Source organism: Gymnoscopelus microlampas (assembly GCF_963454915.1).
Source record: "Gymnoscopelus microlampas genome assembly, chromosome: 15".
Taxonomy (NCBI): domain Eukaryota; kingdom Metazoa; phylum Chordata; class Actinopteri; order Myctophiformes; family Myctophidae; genus Gymnoscopelus; species Gymnoscopelus microlampas.
This window is the reverse complement of record NC_139952.1, coordinates 14,131,318-14,148,709: the sequence shown is the minus strand read 5'-3', so window position 1 is coordinate 14,148,709 and position 17,392 is coordinate 14,131,318. Positions and strand designations below refer to the sequence as shown.

The 17,392-nt window shown below is 45.2% G+C and overlaps 1 protein-coding gene across 4 annotated transcripts in view; it reads left to right on the top strand.

Annotated features, from left to right (window-relative positions):
- trps1 (trichorhinophalangeal syndrome I) overlaps positions 1-17,392 on the top strand; it is a 179,489-nt gene that overhangs the window by 64,094 nt on the left and 98,003 nt on the right. For all 4 annotated transcript variants that reach the window (XM_084081050.1, XM_084081051.1, XM_084081048.1 and 1 more), the window contains one exon: positions 15,724-16,473. In XM_084081050.1, the coding sequence (XP_083937176.1) occupies positions 15,724-16,473 (750 nt within the window). The remainder of the gene's footprint in view (positions 1-15,723; positions 16,474-17,392) is intronic.

The following is a 17,392-nucleotide window of genomic DNA, read 5'->3' as shown; positions in this document are numbered from 1 at the left end:
GATCTGCTATTTTTGGAGAAAAAAAAGTCATTAAAAAGGCTGCTAATCTTTGAATATATATATATATATATATATATATATATATATATATATATATATATATATATATATATATATATATATATATATATATATATATACACACACATACACATATACATAAAAAAGTCATCAAAGATTTGCACACATTTTTGCCGTGCTATGAGCTTGTATATCTGCTTGCGTTCCCGGTCTTAATGGGTTAAAGCATTTATCAGGTACGACCTGAAAATGTGTGTTAAATCTAAGGGAAATGGTACCTATTACAAAGGTATCATAGAATCCCGAGAAGAATTCACGCTGATCATAGTAGCAGATGACTGGGGTTTCATTGCATCAGGGCGATCCATACTTCTTTCAGGTGTGCTGCCAGACATGGGAGGAATTGTACTAAATCTAGGGTTCAAGTACTTGCCTGTGATTGTTTAAAGTTCCTTTGCACTCTCCCGTGTGGGGAATTGCAGCATCCACACTCACTCTTTTGAGTTTATATTTACAGCTTTCGTGTATATTGTTTGGGTTGTGGTTTTGATGGATGGTGATCTCTTGCACTCCCCCTATTTCTGGCTCTCGTGACTCTCGTGTCTTTTTTTTCGTATGCACGCATGCACACATGTACGCTTTATATGACGACACAGAGAAGATATAAACGATGCTAATATTTTGCAGACACGTTTGAAGTGTGTGTGTGTGTGTGTGTGTGTGTGTGTGTGTGTGTGTGTGTGTGTGTGTGTGTGTGTGTGTGTGTGTGTGTGTGTGTGTGTGTGTGTGTGTGTGTGTGTGTGTGTGTGTGTGTGTGTGTGTGTGTGTGTGTGTGTGCGTGTGCATGCGCGGCTGCGTGCACATTGTCCAGTTTTTTTTGTCATTACGTGGCACTCATTCGGACATGCATAAAGCGTCTCAGTGAAGACTTAATGAGTGTTCCATTGTGTGCAAATGATGTAAATGATTAGGTTGTAGAGCATGACTAGAGGAATTATTGTCTGTGTTCTTACTGGAGCGAGTCGCTTTACACGCCAACTCATGACACAGCATCTCTTTATGTGTGTATGTGAGCGCCTAGCGGGACCTGTGTGTGTGTTTAAACACACATATGCGTGTATTCTCTCTCTCTCTCTCTCTCTCTCTCTCTCTCTCTCTCTGTGTTGTGTGCATCCGTGGTAACCCGTGTGTGTGTCCGAACGCCTGTGTGTGTGTGCCACAAGAATCTTGACTCATTGCCAGCCTGTGTCTCCTGGCAGTCAGTTTAACAATAATTAATTACACACTCCTTACTGTGTGTGTGTGTGTGTGTGTGTGTGTGTGTGTGTGTGCGCGCGCGTGTGTTTTCCATACTCCTGCATGTGTAACTACTCCCCTGTGACAGTAGTATGATTTATCTGTGACGTTATAAATGAGATTACACACACACACACACACACACACACACACACACACACACACACAAATGCAGACAAGATAGATAGCCATTTGACCACACTTTACAAACCGCAACATCGGTACAAGTGACATCATCAGTGATGGGGAGAGAGAGAGAGAGAGAGAGAGACGGAGAGAGAGAGGCAAAGACAGGAAGAGAGAGAAGGAGACGGACAGAAAAAGAGAGGAGAGACGCGGCGGGCAGAGAAAAATAAAGGGACAGACATAGAGAAGGTGGGGGGGAATCCATTTATAAGAGAGCTTTCTGAGACGTGACCACACACACATGGTATGCTACAGTACACACACACACACACACACACACACACACACACACACACACACACACACACACACACACACACACACACACACACACACACACACACACACACACACACACACACACACACACACACACACACACACACACACACACACACACACACACACACACACACACACACAGTATGCTCCCAGGACCATAGTAGGGGAGCTGCCTGTGTGTGTGTGTGTGTGTGTGTGTGTGTGTGTGTGTGTGTGAAAAGTTAAAATCCAGACAGCCATTCCAGGGGCCAGACTATTGAGTCTTATAAACTCTCAGGTCACAGATTATTGAAATAGCAGGTCTGATATATACTCTGTGAGTCTGTGTTTCACTATTTCACTGAAATGGCACCGTATATGTGCATGTGCGTTTGGACCCGTGCTCGTGTGTATTTCAGTACCTCAGCAGCGTTCTAGCAGCTTAGATATCTTGTGCGAGTGAGCCCGCTTTATTTCGTAGACGCGTTTGGTTGTGTGCGTGTGTGCGCGCGCGTGTGTGTGTGTGTGTGTGTGTGTGTGTGTTCCCGTGCGTGTGCTGTTGTTAAAGTGATTTACTCCAGCTTTGTTTACGACTCCAGAGGGAATTTAGCCGGCAACCTCTTGGCTGCTATTTCATTGCAATACTGAAAAGTGCATACACACACACACACACACACACACACACACACACACACACACATACAGTACATGCATATACATACATACATACATACACAAGTATTGTGCAGGGCAAATTAAACAAATGCACCCTATGTTAACCTATTAGCCTACACTAATTTGCAATTACATGGAAATACGGGGCCAAGCTAAACGATAACCAATAATAATAACCAACCGGCTGTCTCAGGGGTTGTTTTTCTTTTTCTGCGTTCACACTGTAAAACCAGTAAACGTGTTAATTGGAGACGCTTACGGGTCAGTTGCTACACTCAGAGTTAAATTAACACTCCAGATTTAGTAAGCTGTGGATTGACCCACCCGGGGACTGTCTGGAGAGTGCCAGAGTGGAATACTGCTTCCTCCTCCTTCAGTAAGTAGCGGGTCGTCTCTGTCGGGTGGAAACCTCATACGTCCAAAACTGTTACTTTTCAGGATTCAAATTCAAAAATGGCTAAAGTAGCAGATCTACAAGCTAGTTTCGCTCTGTGTTTCGCGCTTGTAGATCTGCTACTTTTGAAACTTTTGGGTGAAGCTGTAGTACGTTCAAGTAGGGTGTTCATTTAGGAGAAAATACAAAAAGTTAGAATATGGAGATAAGAGGTTTATGACCGACAGCAACAAGGTGCTTTTGAGCAAGGCACCTCGTAGGGCTGGCTGAGTTAAAATCTACATTTTCAATTACGTTATTACGATTAATTCTCCAAACAATTCTATTCGAATTGTTTTGTGTTGATTCATTGATATAAGAAGTGTAATTCTCGATTATTCGATTAACCTACGTGAGCAAGATTAAATCGGTTATTGGTTCTAAATATCGGTTTTCGATATATTTTTTGGTTAATTCCCCACGTACCTGGGCCTTATCAGCCTCCAAGTATGGAACCTTATTCCCTCTCTTGCAGTAATTCTCTCAGGGGGGGGACAAGGCCTCAGATTTTAACTACTTGCAGTATATGTAGTTGAAGTCTTATACCCTATATACTTAGATGACCGGGGTCCCCCAGGGCTCTCTATACTACAGTAGGTCTCCTATAGTATTTCCCTTGCGACGTGTTGTGAGCTTTTAACCCAATGCCCCAGAATAGGGAAGCTCGGGTTCATGTAGTTAAGAGTCCCCCAAGCACCTGCATGACATTCATTGAAACTTGTATCACCATTCATTGGAACTCTCTCTCTCTCTCTCTCACACACACACACACACACACACACACACACACACACACACACACACACACACACACACACACACACACACACACACACACACACACACACACACACACACACACACACACACACACACACACACACACACACACACACATAACACACACACACAGAGACAATAGTATTTCCCAGGCCCTGTGTGGGGCAGAAATGAACTTAGCTGCTGGAGGTCAGACTCTGCTAATAGTCTCTTAATAAAGTTTTAATAAAGTGTGTGCGTGCCTGCACGTTTCATTGCACAGGGGACGGACGCTTTAATCAGTGTGTGATTTCTTGAGGTTATCTATCTGTGTTTGTGTTTGTGTGTGCCTTTGTTAGTTTTTTGTGTGTGTGTGTGTGTGTGTGTGTGTGTGTGTGTGTGTGTGTGTGTGTGTGTGTGTGTGTGTGTGTGTGTGTGTGTGTGTGTGTGTGTGTGTGTGTGTGTGTGTGTGTGTGTGTGTGTGTGTGTGTGTGTGTACTTGTGCGGTTGCACATCCGCTCCTGCTGTAGAATGAATTTGGTAGTGTTAATCAAATATAGGAAAATACACAGAAAGTAGGTCAGAGTGGCTTATTGTCTGTATCGGCCGAGTATGATGGTGTCTGTCCTTTTCAATGCACTAGACCGCTGGGAGATGGATTGCTGAGGTGCTCTGCAACACCTTCAGTAGTAACTACTGCACGACTTTGTTACCCAAGTGATGCCACTCATACGCTGAGTTGGCGCCTTGGTGGTGTGGTGCCCGGGATCGAACCCAGAACCTTTTGTGGTCCAAAGGCGAGTGTTCTGCCGACTGAGCTACCCAGACACAATGATGTGTAATTGTGTTAATGCATCCATTTGTAACCATTATTTGTACATTCTTACCATACAAAAGCTAATGAAATATGCACATCACTCTTTGTGGGGTGCTGGATTGGTGGGAATGATCATAAAGAAAAAGAATAGAACCCGCACACTCGTATACCCCAATACAATGTATTTGACGATGTCTGTTCGAACTGAATTTATTCGAACAGACATCGTAGAATTGATTGAAACCCTTTATTCTCGAAAAGAGCTTTGAGGTTTAGTGGTTTACACTCATTTGCAATGCTGTCGAGATTACACACACTCACACAAATCAACAATTAAGACACATAGAAATTTGAAAATAAGACCAAAACATAAAACTAAGTTAAAAACGGTTACATAGTGAGGTACAGTAGGTAAATTGTATTGGAGCATATGAGTGTGCGGGTTTTATTCTTTTTCCACATTCTTAGAATAAAATGAACACACTGTGTAGTGTGAGATCTAACGTGTTTGTGCATGGAAGCTGTTAGTTTTATAAGATGCCAACTCCAGGCGCGTTGGAGGAGCGTTAGAAAGAATGGGGACAAAATACCTGTTTGAAAGCCGTGTCTGTAAAGAACTTCAAAAGACAAGACAAATGGGAACTTCTGCAGTCTGTCACTGTCTGCCTCCATCTCTCCTGCTCTCTCTCTCTCTCTCTCTCTCTCTCTCTCTCTCTCTCTCTCTCTCTCTCCCTCTCTCTCTCCCTCTCCCTCTCTCTCTCTCTCACACACACACACACACACACACACACACACACACACACACACACACACACACACACACACACACACACACACACACACACGCACACGCACAGCGACAAGGGTTGCAAGTTGGTTTGATATTGCGTCTCTGCTTTATTGTTGAATGATATATGCCCCCCATCAATCACTAAGAGGAATGGGAGCTGTTGTCTAAATGCCTACACTGTAAAATGTACGTGCGTGCATACACTCACACACAAGCACGGGTTCAGACAAGGATATCACATGGATAACAGAGTTAGAGAGTGACACAGAAACAGAGGTGGAAAGCACATTACTCAAGTACTATTTTGAGGTAATTTTATTTTACTGTAGTATTTTCCATTTCTGATACTTTATCCTTCTCCTCCACTACATCTCAGAGGCAAATTGTATTTCTTTTACTCCACTACCAAGCTTTAGTTTGGTACTGTGCCATTTCTGTCTACTCTGTCCTCTAGTTCTTGCTTGAAATGACCAAACCTGCCTCCGATGATGTCACTGGTGTAGGCAGGTTTCTGAACTGTCCACAGCCCTCCTCTGAGATACGGACCGAGTGGACAGATGGTACTGTCTTATAATGAGCATTAGTTACTGAGGACCAACTAGAAAAAGTGCTCCTCGGAGAACAGGTCTCGGCGAGGTCAAGTAGGTTATTGTGGGCCAGCAATGTTGATGGAATATGAAATAATCAGACAGATTTGTCTTGATCAGATGACTATAGAGATAATGTGAACCAATTTGCGTGATGTTCGGACAAAATTTGTAGGAGTAATATCAATAAATAGGTTTTGCAATAATCGGCCTCTTGGTGGCGCTATAATAGGGCAATGTTAAAAGGGTGGCATTTGTTCCTCATTGTAGTGCGAATGTGCGTGGATAGTTTCACCGCAATCGGATGCTGCGTTCATGATTTGAGGCATTTTGTTCAAAAAGGGCCACTCCTGCAAACTTTAGTTGTCAATCTTAGCCAATCAGGATGGAATATGAAAAATCAAACAGTCTTGACTATAGAGATCATGTGTACCGATTTGCCTGATGTTTGATCAAAATCTGAAGGAGTAATATTTTTTTTGACAAAAATCGACCTCCTGGTGGTGCTATAACAGGTCGATCAGTAAAATGCAGGGCAGAGGTTCTGCTCTGGCATCCAGTGAGTGTGCGTGCACAGTTTTGCTGTGATCGGCCCATCGGTGCCGGAGATTAGCTGCTCACAGAGACACGGACGGAGGGACGGACGGCAGGGTGCAAAACATAGTCTCACCACGCCTTCAGCCTGGCGGAGACAATTATTTGAAGTTAGGTTCAAATTGGTTGAAGTGGTCCTTTAAGTGTATTTTATGCTAATACTTTTGTCCTTTGACTGCAGGACTTTTACTTGAACAAAGTATTTTTTACACTGTGGCATTTGTTACTTAAATCTGAGTACTTCTTTCACCACTGCACAGAAAGACTCAGAAAGAGAGAGAGAGGGTGGCGAGACAGACAGCGAAGGAGAGATTGATTGAGAGTGTGTCAGAGAAGGAGAGATGGACAATGATGTAGAGGAGATGTCTGAGAAGGATGGAGGTCAATAATGAGAGAGATGGAGGGAGGAGAGTGTAAAAGCCATGAACAAGAGGGAGTGAGTCTCAGAATGACTGAATCGTGAACCCCTGATTAAGTTTGACATTTAAGATGGCATATTTTGCATGCTGTTATCCCCTTACAAATGAGCCCTGTACACTCTGTGTGTGTGTGTGTGTGTGTGTGTGTGTGTGTGTGTGTGTGTGTGTGTGTGTGTGTGTGTGTGTGTGCGCGCGCGCGCATGGATTGGCCCTCTGGCATTGATTAGGGGCCTAGCAAGCAGGCAACAGAAAGCTTTTAGCCTGAAAATGACAGGTGGGCTCCCTCTGTTTTCATTCTCTCTCTCTCTCTCTCTCTCTCTCTCTATCTCTCTCTCTCTCTCTCTCGCCCCCTCCTCTTTCTCTTTCTTCTCCTGCTGCACCCCTCCTCCCCCTTGCCTTCCTCCACTGTCAGCCTGTTGAATTACAGCCCCTTACATCTGTAGAATCAATTCCGAGATACGGCCTCCGCCACACTCGTCCTCCAAAACAGAGACTCCCGGTCCCCACGGCCCGCCAGCTGTCTCGGTTCAGCCCCGACCCTCGGAGTGCCCGCCGCACCGCGGCGCTCCCAGGCGACGGTTGGAAAACGGAGCTCGAGAGAGAGCGAGCGAGCAAGGCCTATAGCCGTGATTACTGCTGCTGAGCTATTTCTGTTATTACCCCCGGCTCTCTAAATGGCTCCAATTTTATGGACTAATCCATTTTCTCTGCGAGTGTGTGTGTGGGCACTAAAAACGGCCATGCTCCCGCTCTCTCGTTAATTTTGCAGTCGTTTTACGTCCATTGACGTGCGGCATACGTCCGTAATGGCCATAGAAGCATAACTCTTAGCGTCTAGCCAGTCGATATCCTTCAGAAAATGATGTAACAATGTTTGTTAAACACGTAACTTTTTGCATTTGTTTATGGCCTCATCTTGGTCCTATTGGTTTTTGGTGTTGATTCTGATGAAACATTAGTTTGTCCAGCCCAGGCACCCATATAATGGGCCGACTGAGAAGTGAAGTCGTTAAAAATGTCTGGGGATATGCTGCGTAGATGCCAAGACACTCTCGCTGTCATTGCAGATGTATGCAAAGGTGCAAAACATTTGAAAAATGTTTAGTAAATAAGTCAGGGATGCGGTTCTTTCAAATAGTGTGCTTGATCATTACTGTATAAAGACGGAGGAGGGAGGAAGGAAGGATATTGAAATGTGTTAAATACTTAAGCCCTGCAGTATAACACAGACATCCCACCTCTCCCGGAAGTTTGTATGACAAATAGCGACAATAACCCATCTACAAGATCACAACGGGTGAGCTGAGCTTGTAGGTCTGCTATTTTCTGTATTTTTTTTTAATTGTAAAAAAAAAAAAAAGGAAACATTTGAATATGTGTAGAAGTTTTTGGGAAATTTGCCCAAAATAGGTTACGCCAGCAGGGTTAATGTGGTTAAGCGAGGCTCAATTTACCGTGACACAGATTCAGTTGATTATTGCTCTGATTACTGTGAGTACAATTCAACTCGGCGTACTGTAGCCTTTGGCCAAATTAGAAGCTTGACGCACGCACGCGTGCTGTGTGCATGGAGCTATTGTCAGTGTGCGTGTGCGTGCATGTCTCACCACACACGCGCACACACACACCGACAACAGCTCCAGTCGTCAGTCCATCTTGAACCAAATTACATCTGGAGAGAGAGAGGAGAGAAACCACTTTCAGGGGCAGGACATGAAGTCAGACATGTTATTACTATTAGGTCAAAATTAACAACTAAGCACCCCCCCCCCCCCCCCCCCCTCTCCCTCCCTCCATTTTATCTGCTCACGTACTGGTTCCATACAATGAATTATTTTTTGCCGAAGGGTACTCGACTCCAATGTGGGGAGGTTCTTGTTTTGGCTCCGTGACAAATTGGAATGAAATTGGGCAGAATAGACTGAGGTCCTTTTTGGAATAGGGTTGGAGAGGAGAGAATGGTTGATTTTTATGTATGTGTGTGTGTGTGTGTGTGTGTGTGTGTGTGTGTGTGTGTGTGTGTGTGTGTGTGTGTGTGTGTGTGTGTGTGTGTGTGTGTGTGTGTGTGTGTGTGTGTGTGTGTGTGTGTGTGTGTGTGTGTGTGTGTGTGTGTGTGTGTGTGTGTGTGAGTGTGTGTCATAGCTGTATGAGCTAAAAGCCCCTCTTCCATTGCAGGCTAGTAGTAATGGCTATGTGCTTTTTCCATTGTTGAAGTGGCTGGCACATTAATGGAGGGTTTCTATAGAAAACACACTGCACACAGTGTACTGTAGGACTGGAGGTCCTCTAGTTATTTTTGGTGGAGAGAGAGAGAGAGAGAGAGAAAGAGAGAGAGAAAGAGAGGGGGGTTATTAGTGTGTGTGGAGCTTATCTGCTCTCTACCTCCTGCCTTTCCTCTCTTCTCCACACAGTCTCTCACTCTCTCTCTCTCTCTCTCACTTTTCTTTCTCCATTTTTAATTAAGAAAATGGTTTCCTCTCTAAAACCCCTATCTCGTCTTCCTCCCTCTCTTTTCGTCCCTCCATCCACCCCCTTCATATCCCCCCTTTCCTGTCTGTCTGTCTGTCAGTCTGTCTGTCTGTCTGTCTGTCTGTCTGTCTGTCTGTCTGTCTCTGACATTCCTTAGTTTTTTGTCTTTTAATGAAAAAGAAAATGCGTACCTTCTCTCCATTCTCTCTATAGATGTCTTCATGCTCCTTTCTTCACTCCGTCCCTGTACCCTAGCCTGTCTCTCTCTTTAAGGAGATATGCCCTCCTCTCCCATCTCTCATCCTCTTATTCCTTACTTCTCATTTCTACTCATTTATGTCTCTCTGGCTAATTTCCTTTTTTAATCCTGCTTTCTTTGTCCCTCTCTCTCTCTCTTTGTGATCCTCTCTATTTTAATTAAGACAGGAGATTGCAGTGATCAGTGATTATTCTAAATCCACACTAGTCTCTCCTCTCTCTCTCTTTCTCTGTATCTCTCTCTGCCTATCTGCCTGTCTGTCTCTCTCTCTGTCTCTCTCTTTCTGTGTATCTCTCTCTGTATCTCTCTAGGCACGCAATCTGTAAAAACTAAAAATATGTGTGATTGATTAAAATGTGGGCACTGATGTGTATTCTGTGTGTAGGAATGTGTGTGTTTGCCTTGTCACGGGGATAGAGAGAGGTAGACCTATAGATAGATGCAAATGAAACCCCCTAATTCTTTTCCATGTAAACAGACATGGCCGTTAGCGTCATATCTTCATAGCTGAACATTAATCCGCTGTTTATGAGGGGGACAGGATACCACCGGCTCCTATTGTCCCGCGGGGCGGAGGGATGAGGATGATGATGACACGGGGTCAGTAGGAGTTAGTGGTATAGTCGGCGGCGGCTAAACAGCTTACATATCATTTTGGGGGTCCTTGACATGAAAACGTTTGAGAACCACTAGATTTAGCAACGTAGGTTTTTCAGAAACCTGTTAGGATTTAGAAAACATTTGTAGAAGCTTGTCTGGCAAATGTTTGTCCATTTTCGCCCAATGATTGCCTATTATGGCATAGAATAGGGATGCTAGGGTTCATGTGGTTAATTGCTTTCACATGGTGTCCCTGCTCGAAAGAACTCCTCGATTAGACGGTTACACTGCCAAATGTTGAGTGTTAATTGAAACACTGAAAGTGTAAAAAAGAAAAAATAATGGTTCCATGTTTACCCTGTTTGGGATCATTTAACACCCTGGTCTAGAGTCTGAAACAGGGGTCTTCAACGGTTTTCAGGCCAAGGACCCCTTAGCTGAGAGAAAGAGATGAAGAATGGACCCCCGCTACATATTGTATAAAATGTGTGTTTCAGATTCAACTTTTTTGTAGATTTCATGGATAGCTTCCTAGACCTGTTTGACAGCACTGTCGATAGTGTATGTTGGATTCATGTTAATGTGAATTTTCAGACATTAACCACTTAAACCCTCAATACTTGTACTTGGTCTGCTTTGCAGCAGCGTGAGGCGTCGTGAGCTTGTAGATCTGCTATTTTCGGTTAATATTCCCCTCACAATAAGGACGCTAGAGTTCAAGTGGTTAATGTAAAACAAAAGAAAGAAAAAATGTTCCTATCACACAGAGTTACTACACGGGGTCCGCCAAATATTTGAGGATCCTCTAGGGGTCTAAGACCTCCCTTTTGAAGACCCCAGGTCTAGAACCATTGCCCTAATCCACTAGTTCTCAATGTGGGGGCCGGGAACCCCCCAAGGGGTCCTTTGAGGGGGGATCCCCAGCTAAATGATTGATAGATAGGAACCAGATGGACCCTTTACTGGTCCTCCGGGTCTGTAACTCCAGCAGTGTACAAAGTGGAACAAAAAAGACCCATAAGGGACCCAAACGGACCTGTAAGTGTCCATTTGTACTCTCTTCGATGTTAAAGGGAGAGTTCACCCAAAACATTACTCATTTTCTATCAATTACACACCCCATGAAGCCTTGAATTATGGAGATTATTATTTATTTTTTTGTCATTTTGGGGGTGAACTATCCCTTTTTTAATGTACACGATTTTACAGCTTAGATTGGGATCCTATGTCCCAAAGGTACACGGACGCCTAATGCCATATAAAACTGGGGGTCCTTGAAATTGAAAAAAAGAATCACTGATCTAAAAACCATTGCCTTTAACCCATTAAGACCTGCGGCGATTCAACAATCTTTTTCAAGATTTTTCAAAAATAGCAGATCTACAAGCTCATAGCGCGGCACTCGGTGCCGCGCTATGAGCTTGTATATCTGCTATTTTTGAATAGCCAAAGAAATCTAAAGTGACACAGATGCGTTCCAGGTCTCAATGGGTTAAAGTTGAACAACCCCACCGGGGCCTCGGTCCACTAGTAAGTAGCAGTTAAAGCATCTTAAAGCCCGTGTCGGGGATTAATGGCACTTGATGGAGATGATTAATGGTAGCCAGTAGTATCGGGGCTGTTGTGGTGTATAGGGGCTAATTGTAGCTGGTAGCAGCAGTTGTAATGCGGTGCATTGTGGTAGGTTGCGTCTAATTGTAGTTGATAGTAATGGCTCCAGCCTGTTGTGCATGTACAGTACAGCCCCGAGCGGGGAACGGGCTTCACCAAAAGCCAAAAAGGACACACACGAGCAGACACCAGCCACATGGGTACAACACGCAGCAGTCCCTTTGAAAAAACTTTTTTTTCAATTTCAAGGACACATTTTTTGCTGAGGACCCCCTGGAGCCCCCTCAAGGACCCCTGGGGGTCCCCGGACCCCACTTTGAGAACCACTGCCTCATGGGTCTATTTTGTTCCGGTGTCGCGCAGAAACAGCCGAACTACAAGCTCAAAACGCATTGCATTGCGACTTGTCGTGACTTGTAGAGTTGTTGGGGTTCACCAGGTTGAACGTGGTCAAAGTAACAGTCGGGGTATTACTGTGTACCTGCTTGTACACTGCACACAGTCGCACAATATCACACAATGTAAAATGTAATTAGGTAATTACATATTGATAGTTATGGGGTAACCGTGCCTGAGATAATAATAATAATAATAATGGTGGTGATGATTATGGTCTTTAATGTTATTATTGTTGACTGTTTAACAAGCTTGTACTAATGTATTTAGGCTAATAAGTCACCATCCGACCTCATATATGAGGCAGATGGAAACATAGTTAGGTTGCCCCGCACTGCTTAAGTTGGGATTTCTGCTTCATAGCTTCACCACAATGAATCTGTAGTTTTCCACTGAGTGTGTGTGTGTGTGTGTGTGTGCGTGCGTGCACGTGCATGTATGTGTGTGAACGTACATGCATAGATGTATGCACGCGCGTGTGAGTGCATGTGCGTGTGCATGTGCGTGTGTGTGTGTGTGTGTGATGAATTCTGACTGGGTGTGGTGAATGTCAGATGAGATTTTCCTCTGCTCTCTCTTTGCGTGCACGTACACACACACACACACACACAGACACACACACACACACACACACACACACACACACACACACACAGTGCCAGGGCTGGTCTAGGCGTGGGCCGTTGCAGACATAAATTGCTTTATTTTAATAGCCGTTTGCTAGAAAGAGAGAGAGAGAAGGAGAGAGAGAGAGAGAGGGAGGGAGAGAGAGAGGGGGGGGGGGGGCAGACAGATAGACAGATCAACAGGCATTGAGACACAGTAGAGGTAAGGGAGGAATGTTAAAATGGCCAAAAAGAGAAAATTAGATTTATCTAACACAGCATCTCTCTCTCTCTCTCTCTCGCTCTCCCCCCTCCCCTCCTCTCCTCACCAAATCCACTAGATTACATTACAGGCCTGCTGGGCTCCGGTCTGTTTTTGTCTGTTTATTTGTGTCTACATGTGTTTGTTTGTGTCTATCTGATTAGGTGACTTTGCTCTAAAGTCCCTTTTTATTCACCCTTCTGTGGGAGAACAGAGCACATGGGAGAGAGAGAGAGAGAGAGAGAGAGAGAGAGAGAGTATGTTTGTGAGAGACTTCTAATTTCCCCCTACTAAGAGAAGACTCTTTGTAACTCTTGTGTGCAATCTGCTATTAGTAAACATAGATAAAGATTTGTCACACACACACACACACACACACACACACACACACGCACACGCGCACACGCACACGCACACACACACACGCAGACACACACAGAGAGAGAAAGACTCTTCCTCCATTCATCTTGCATTGATCTAAAAGCGATCAGCTTTTGTTTTTGGCGTCTATTGGTCGTGAGGTTGACTGTGTGTATGATTGAACACACAGACACACACACACACACACACACACACACACACACACACACACACACACACACACACACACACACACACACACACACACACACACAGTCTATCGGTCACTGGGTTGACTGTGTTTACTGCTGAATATGAACAGAACGACCACAAATAAACACGCGCGCAAAACACGCACATACACACACACACACACACACACACACACACACACACACACACACACACACGGCTGTTGCGAACAGAGCGACCACAATTGTTCTCTTTTCAAACAAAAGAGAGATTATGGTTTAACATGAAACACATGGTCGGTTATTTGATGGCTTTGTATGGTGATTATGTGAGAGAAGGGGGATGTGTGTGTGTGGTGGTGGTGGTGGGGGATACTTTGATGGGGAGGGGGGGACAACTTTTTACTATAACTACAAACTATGTTTTTTTTATTAACATTTAGCCTATGTGTGTGAGAGAGACAGAAGGATGCGAGTAAAAGACAATAAGAGAGTTGATGGGGAAAGAGAGTTATTTTAGTTGAGTGTCTGTGATGTGGGAGGGGACAGTGCAGTGATGGGACGTGAGAACAGATGATGAAGCAACAGGGGGAGAGAACAGAAGAGAGGGATTGATGAGGGAAGACTTTGTCGTGTGACAATGTTTAACCCATTAAGACCTCAGGCCGATTCTACAAAATGTCTTCTACTGTAAATCCGTTTTTCTAAAAACATTTTTTTTTTAAAAGAACCTATGTCACTATGTCAGTGGTTCTCAATCTTTATCATGTCAAGGACCTCAAAATGTATATGTATTTGGCTGCAGACCCCCATCTCAAAATATTTTGTTCTAGGGACCCCCAGAGGCAACTATTTGAGTTACAAATGTCTGCTTTCAAAAATATATATATATTCAAAGATTCGCACACATTTTCACGATTTCTCAAAAATAGCAGATCTACAAGCTCGTAGCGCGGCACTCGGTGCCGCGCTATGAGCTTGTATATCTGCTATTTTTGAATAGCCAAAGTGTAAAATAAGGCTTTTTAGGTCAAATCAAAAAACACAGATGCTTCTCCCGGTCTTAAACGGTTAAATTGGCATTCTCCCCTCCCTGGGTCTTGCTGATACGAGCTGCGTGGTTTGATGTGGCTGTGTTTACTCTCTCTCTCTCGCTCTCTCTCTTTCTCTGTCTGTCTGTCTCTTCTGTTTCTCCTTCACCCTCTATGGGTCTCTCTCTCTGCATGCCTCGATCGTTGTCTCTCTCTCTCTCTCTCTCTCGCTCTCTCTCTCCCTCCCTCATCATGATATGGTTTGTGTTTTGATGTGGTTGCGCGTTGGGAGATTCTCACGGATGGTTTCCATAATGATAAAAAGATTAAAGATTCATCCCATGGTGCGTGTGTGCGTGCGTGTGTGTGTGTGTGTGTGTGCGTGTGTGTGCGTGTGTGTGTGTGTGTGTGCGTGTGCGTGTGCGTGTGCGTGTGTGTGTGTGTATATATATATATACATATATATACATATATATATACATATATATACGTATATATATACATAAAACTTTAAAGCATGACTAAGAGATGGCAAAGTTTTCTCTCTCTCTCTCTCTCTCTCTCTCTCTCTCTCTCTCTCTCTCTCTCCCCCCCCCCCCCCCCCCCCCCCCTCATCTGAAAGGTCTTTCACAGCTGCCATGTTTCTGATTTTGCCGAGGCTGTTTTTCGTTGACGAAGGTTGCGGTCTGCGACAGCGTCACGTGGATCTTCGCCGTTCAAAGACGGTTTGGAGCTGTGGCACGAAGGGCTCCTCCGCTGTACACATACATCATTGTCAGAGAGTTCCGTCTGCGCGCGCGTAATCATAAGCATATTAGCAACGTCCCAGTGAAGTCTTGTATCTCTGAAGGAGTGAGAAAAAAAAAGAAAGAAGAAGAAAGTCTGCTTTCCCCGAAACTTGTGCAGGGACAAAAAATAAATGGGACAGTGTTTCCTCATCCGCTTTAACTTGTATTTATTTATTTACTTACTTATTTATTTTTGTTTACATGGTATCAGAGGTTTGCCTCTGTGTTCTAGGATGATGAAACAATGTCAGGTGGTTGTTGGTTAAACGTGTGTCTCTCTCTCTCTCTCTCTCTCTCTCTCTCTTCTCCCCAGAGATGGTGAGGAAGAAGAATCCCCCTATTCGGAGTGTGGGAGGCGAGGAGGAAGAAGAGGAGGAGGGGAGGAGGCGAGACGGAGGAGAAGGTGCCGGAGAGGAGGAGGAGGAAGGCGAGGAGGAGGGCCGAGTGGGAGCGGAGGCCGAGCGGATCATCCGGCCCTCGGAGCCGGAGTCCTCCGGCCGGACGAGAGGAGAGGAGGAGCAGCAGGAGGACGGGGACAGCGAGTGCGTCTCCTCCTCTGTCTCCCCCTCGTCCGTGGGCGCCAAGGAGGACCGCTATGGCACCGGCAGGAGAGGAGGAGGAGGAGGAGGAGGAGGGGGCGGGGACAAGCCGCAGGGTCGAGAGGCTCTGACGGACGGGCCCGACAGCCAATCGGAACCCGAGGACGGGGAGAGGGGAGGAGAGGAGGAGGAGGGCGGCGAGAGGAGAGAAGGCGAGGGCGACCACCTCCTCGGCCCCATTCTCCTCTCCACGCCCCACTTCCTGTCCCGGCGGGAAGGGGAGGAGTCCACCACGACGACCACCACGACGGACACGCCCCCGCTGTCCGCCAGCCCCTCCCCCAAGCTCCAGGACTTCAAGTGCAACGTGTGCGGCTACGGTTACTACGGCAACGACCCCGCCGACCTCGTCAAGCACTTCAGGAAGTACCACCTGGGTTTGCACAACCGCACGCGGCAGGACGCCGCCCTGGACACGCACATCCTGGCGCTCCACAACATGGCTCCCCAGCACACACTCCAAGGTAATTAGAGACCGCCAGAGAGCCGGCCAGACACCTGGGAGCGTTTGGCCCGCGTAGTAGCGGTAGTAGTAGTCCAGAGCTTGACATCATTTTGAGTAGACTGAAGCAAAATAATTACTCAAATGTTTTACTTTAGTAAAAGTGCAGTATCAATGCTGCAATGTAGAAATACTCTGTTACAAGTAAAAGTCCAGAATTCAAAATTTACTGGAGTAAAAGTACAAAAGTATTGGTATCAAAATGTACCAAAAGTCAAAGTACTCATTGTGCAGGATTTCAAGTTTTCAAATGTATACAAATCTTTTGAAAATAGCAAGTTCACTTGTGATACAAGACATACACACATAGATAACTTCAACTTTATTAAGATGAGTGTTTTTTTGTTGTATCACCCACAATGGTGAAATAAAACTTTCCCAGTGTGATCCTTCGTCTTTCCTGCTTCTAACAGCGTGACCCCTCCCTCCTTATTCCCCTTCTCATAGCTGTCTCCTTGTTTCTGTTCCATAGCTGCGTTCACACTGGCAGCTACAAAGATACAGGCTACCATTCATTTTCTTTTTTTTCTTCCTTTTTATTAAAAATGTATTGTAGACAATTCTTTTTTGGACCCCCTTTTCTCCCCAATTTAGTCGTTATGCGAATTGATTAGTCCCCACACACACATTTCTGTGTCTGCTGTCGTATCCTACTGACTCATCTGCCAGTGAGGAGCCCCCACCGGGAGGACGTAGAGCCTTCGTCCTACTCCTCCCGCCCAACACTCCCCACAGACAGGTGCCGCCCCCAGCCCGTAGGAGTACGTGCAATGACCGATATCACCCTCCCCGTCCGGCCTCCCTCCACCGAACACGCGGGCCATTTGTGTTCGTGTAGACGCTCCACAAAGCCGGAGGCACCACGGTGGATTCCAACCCAC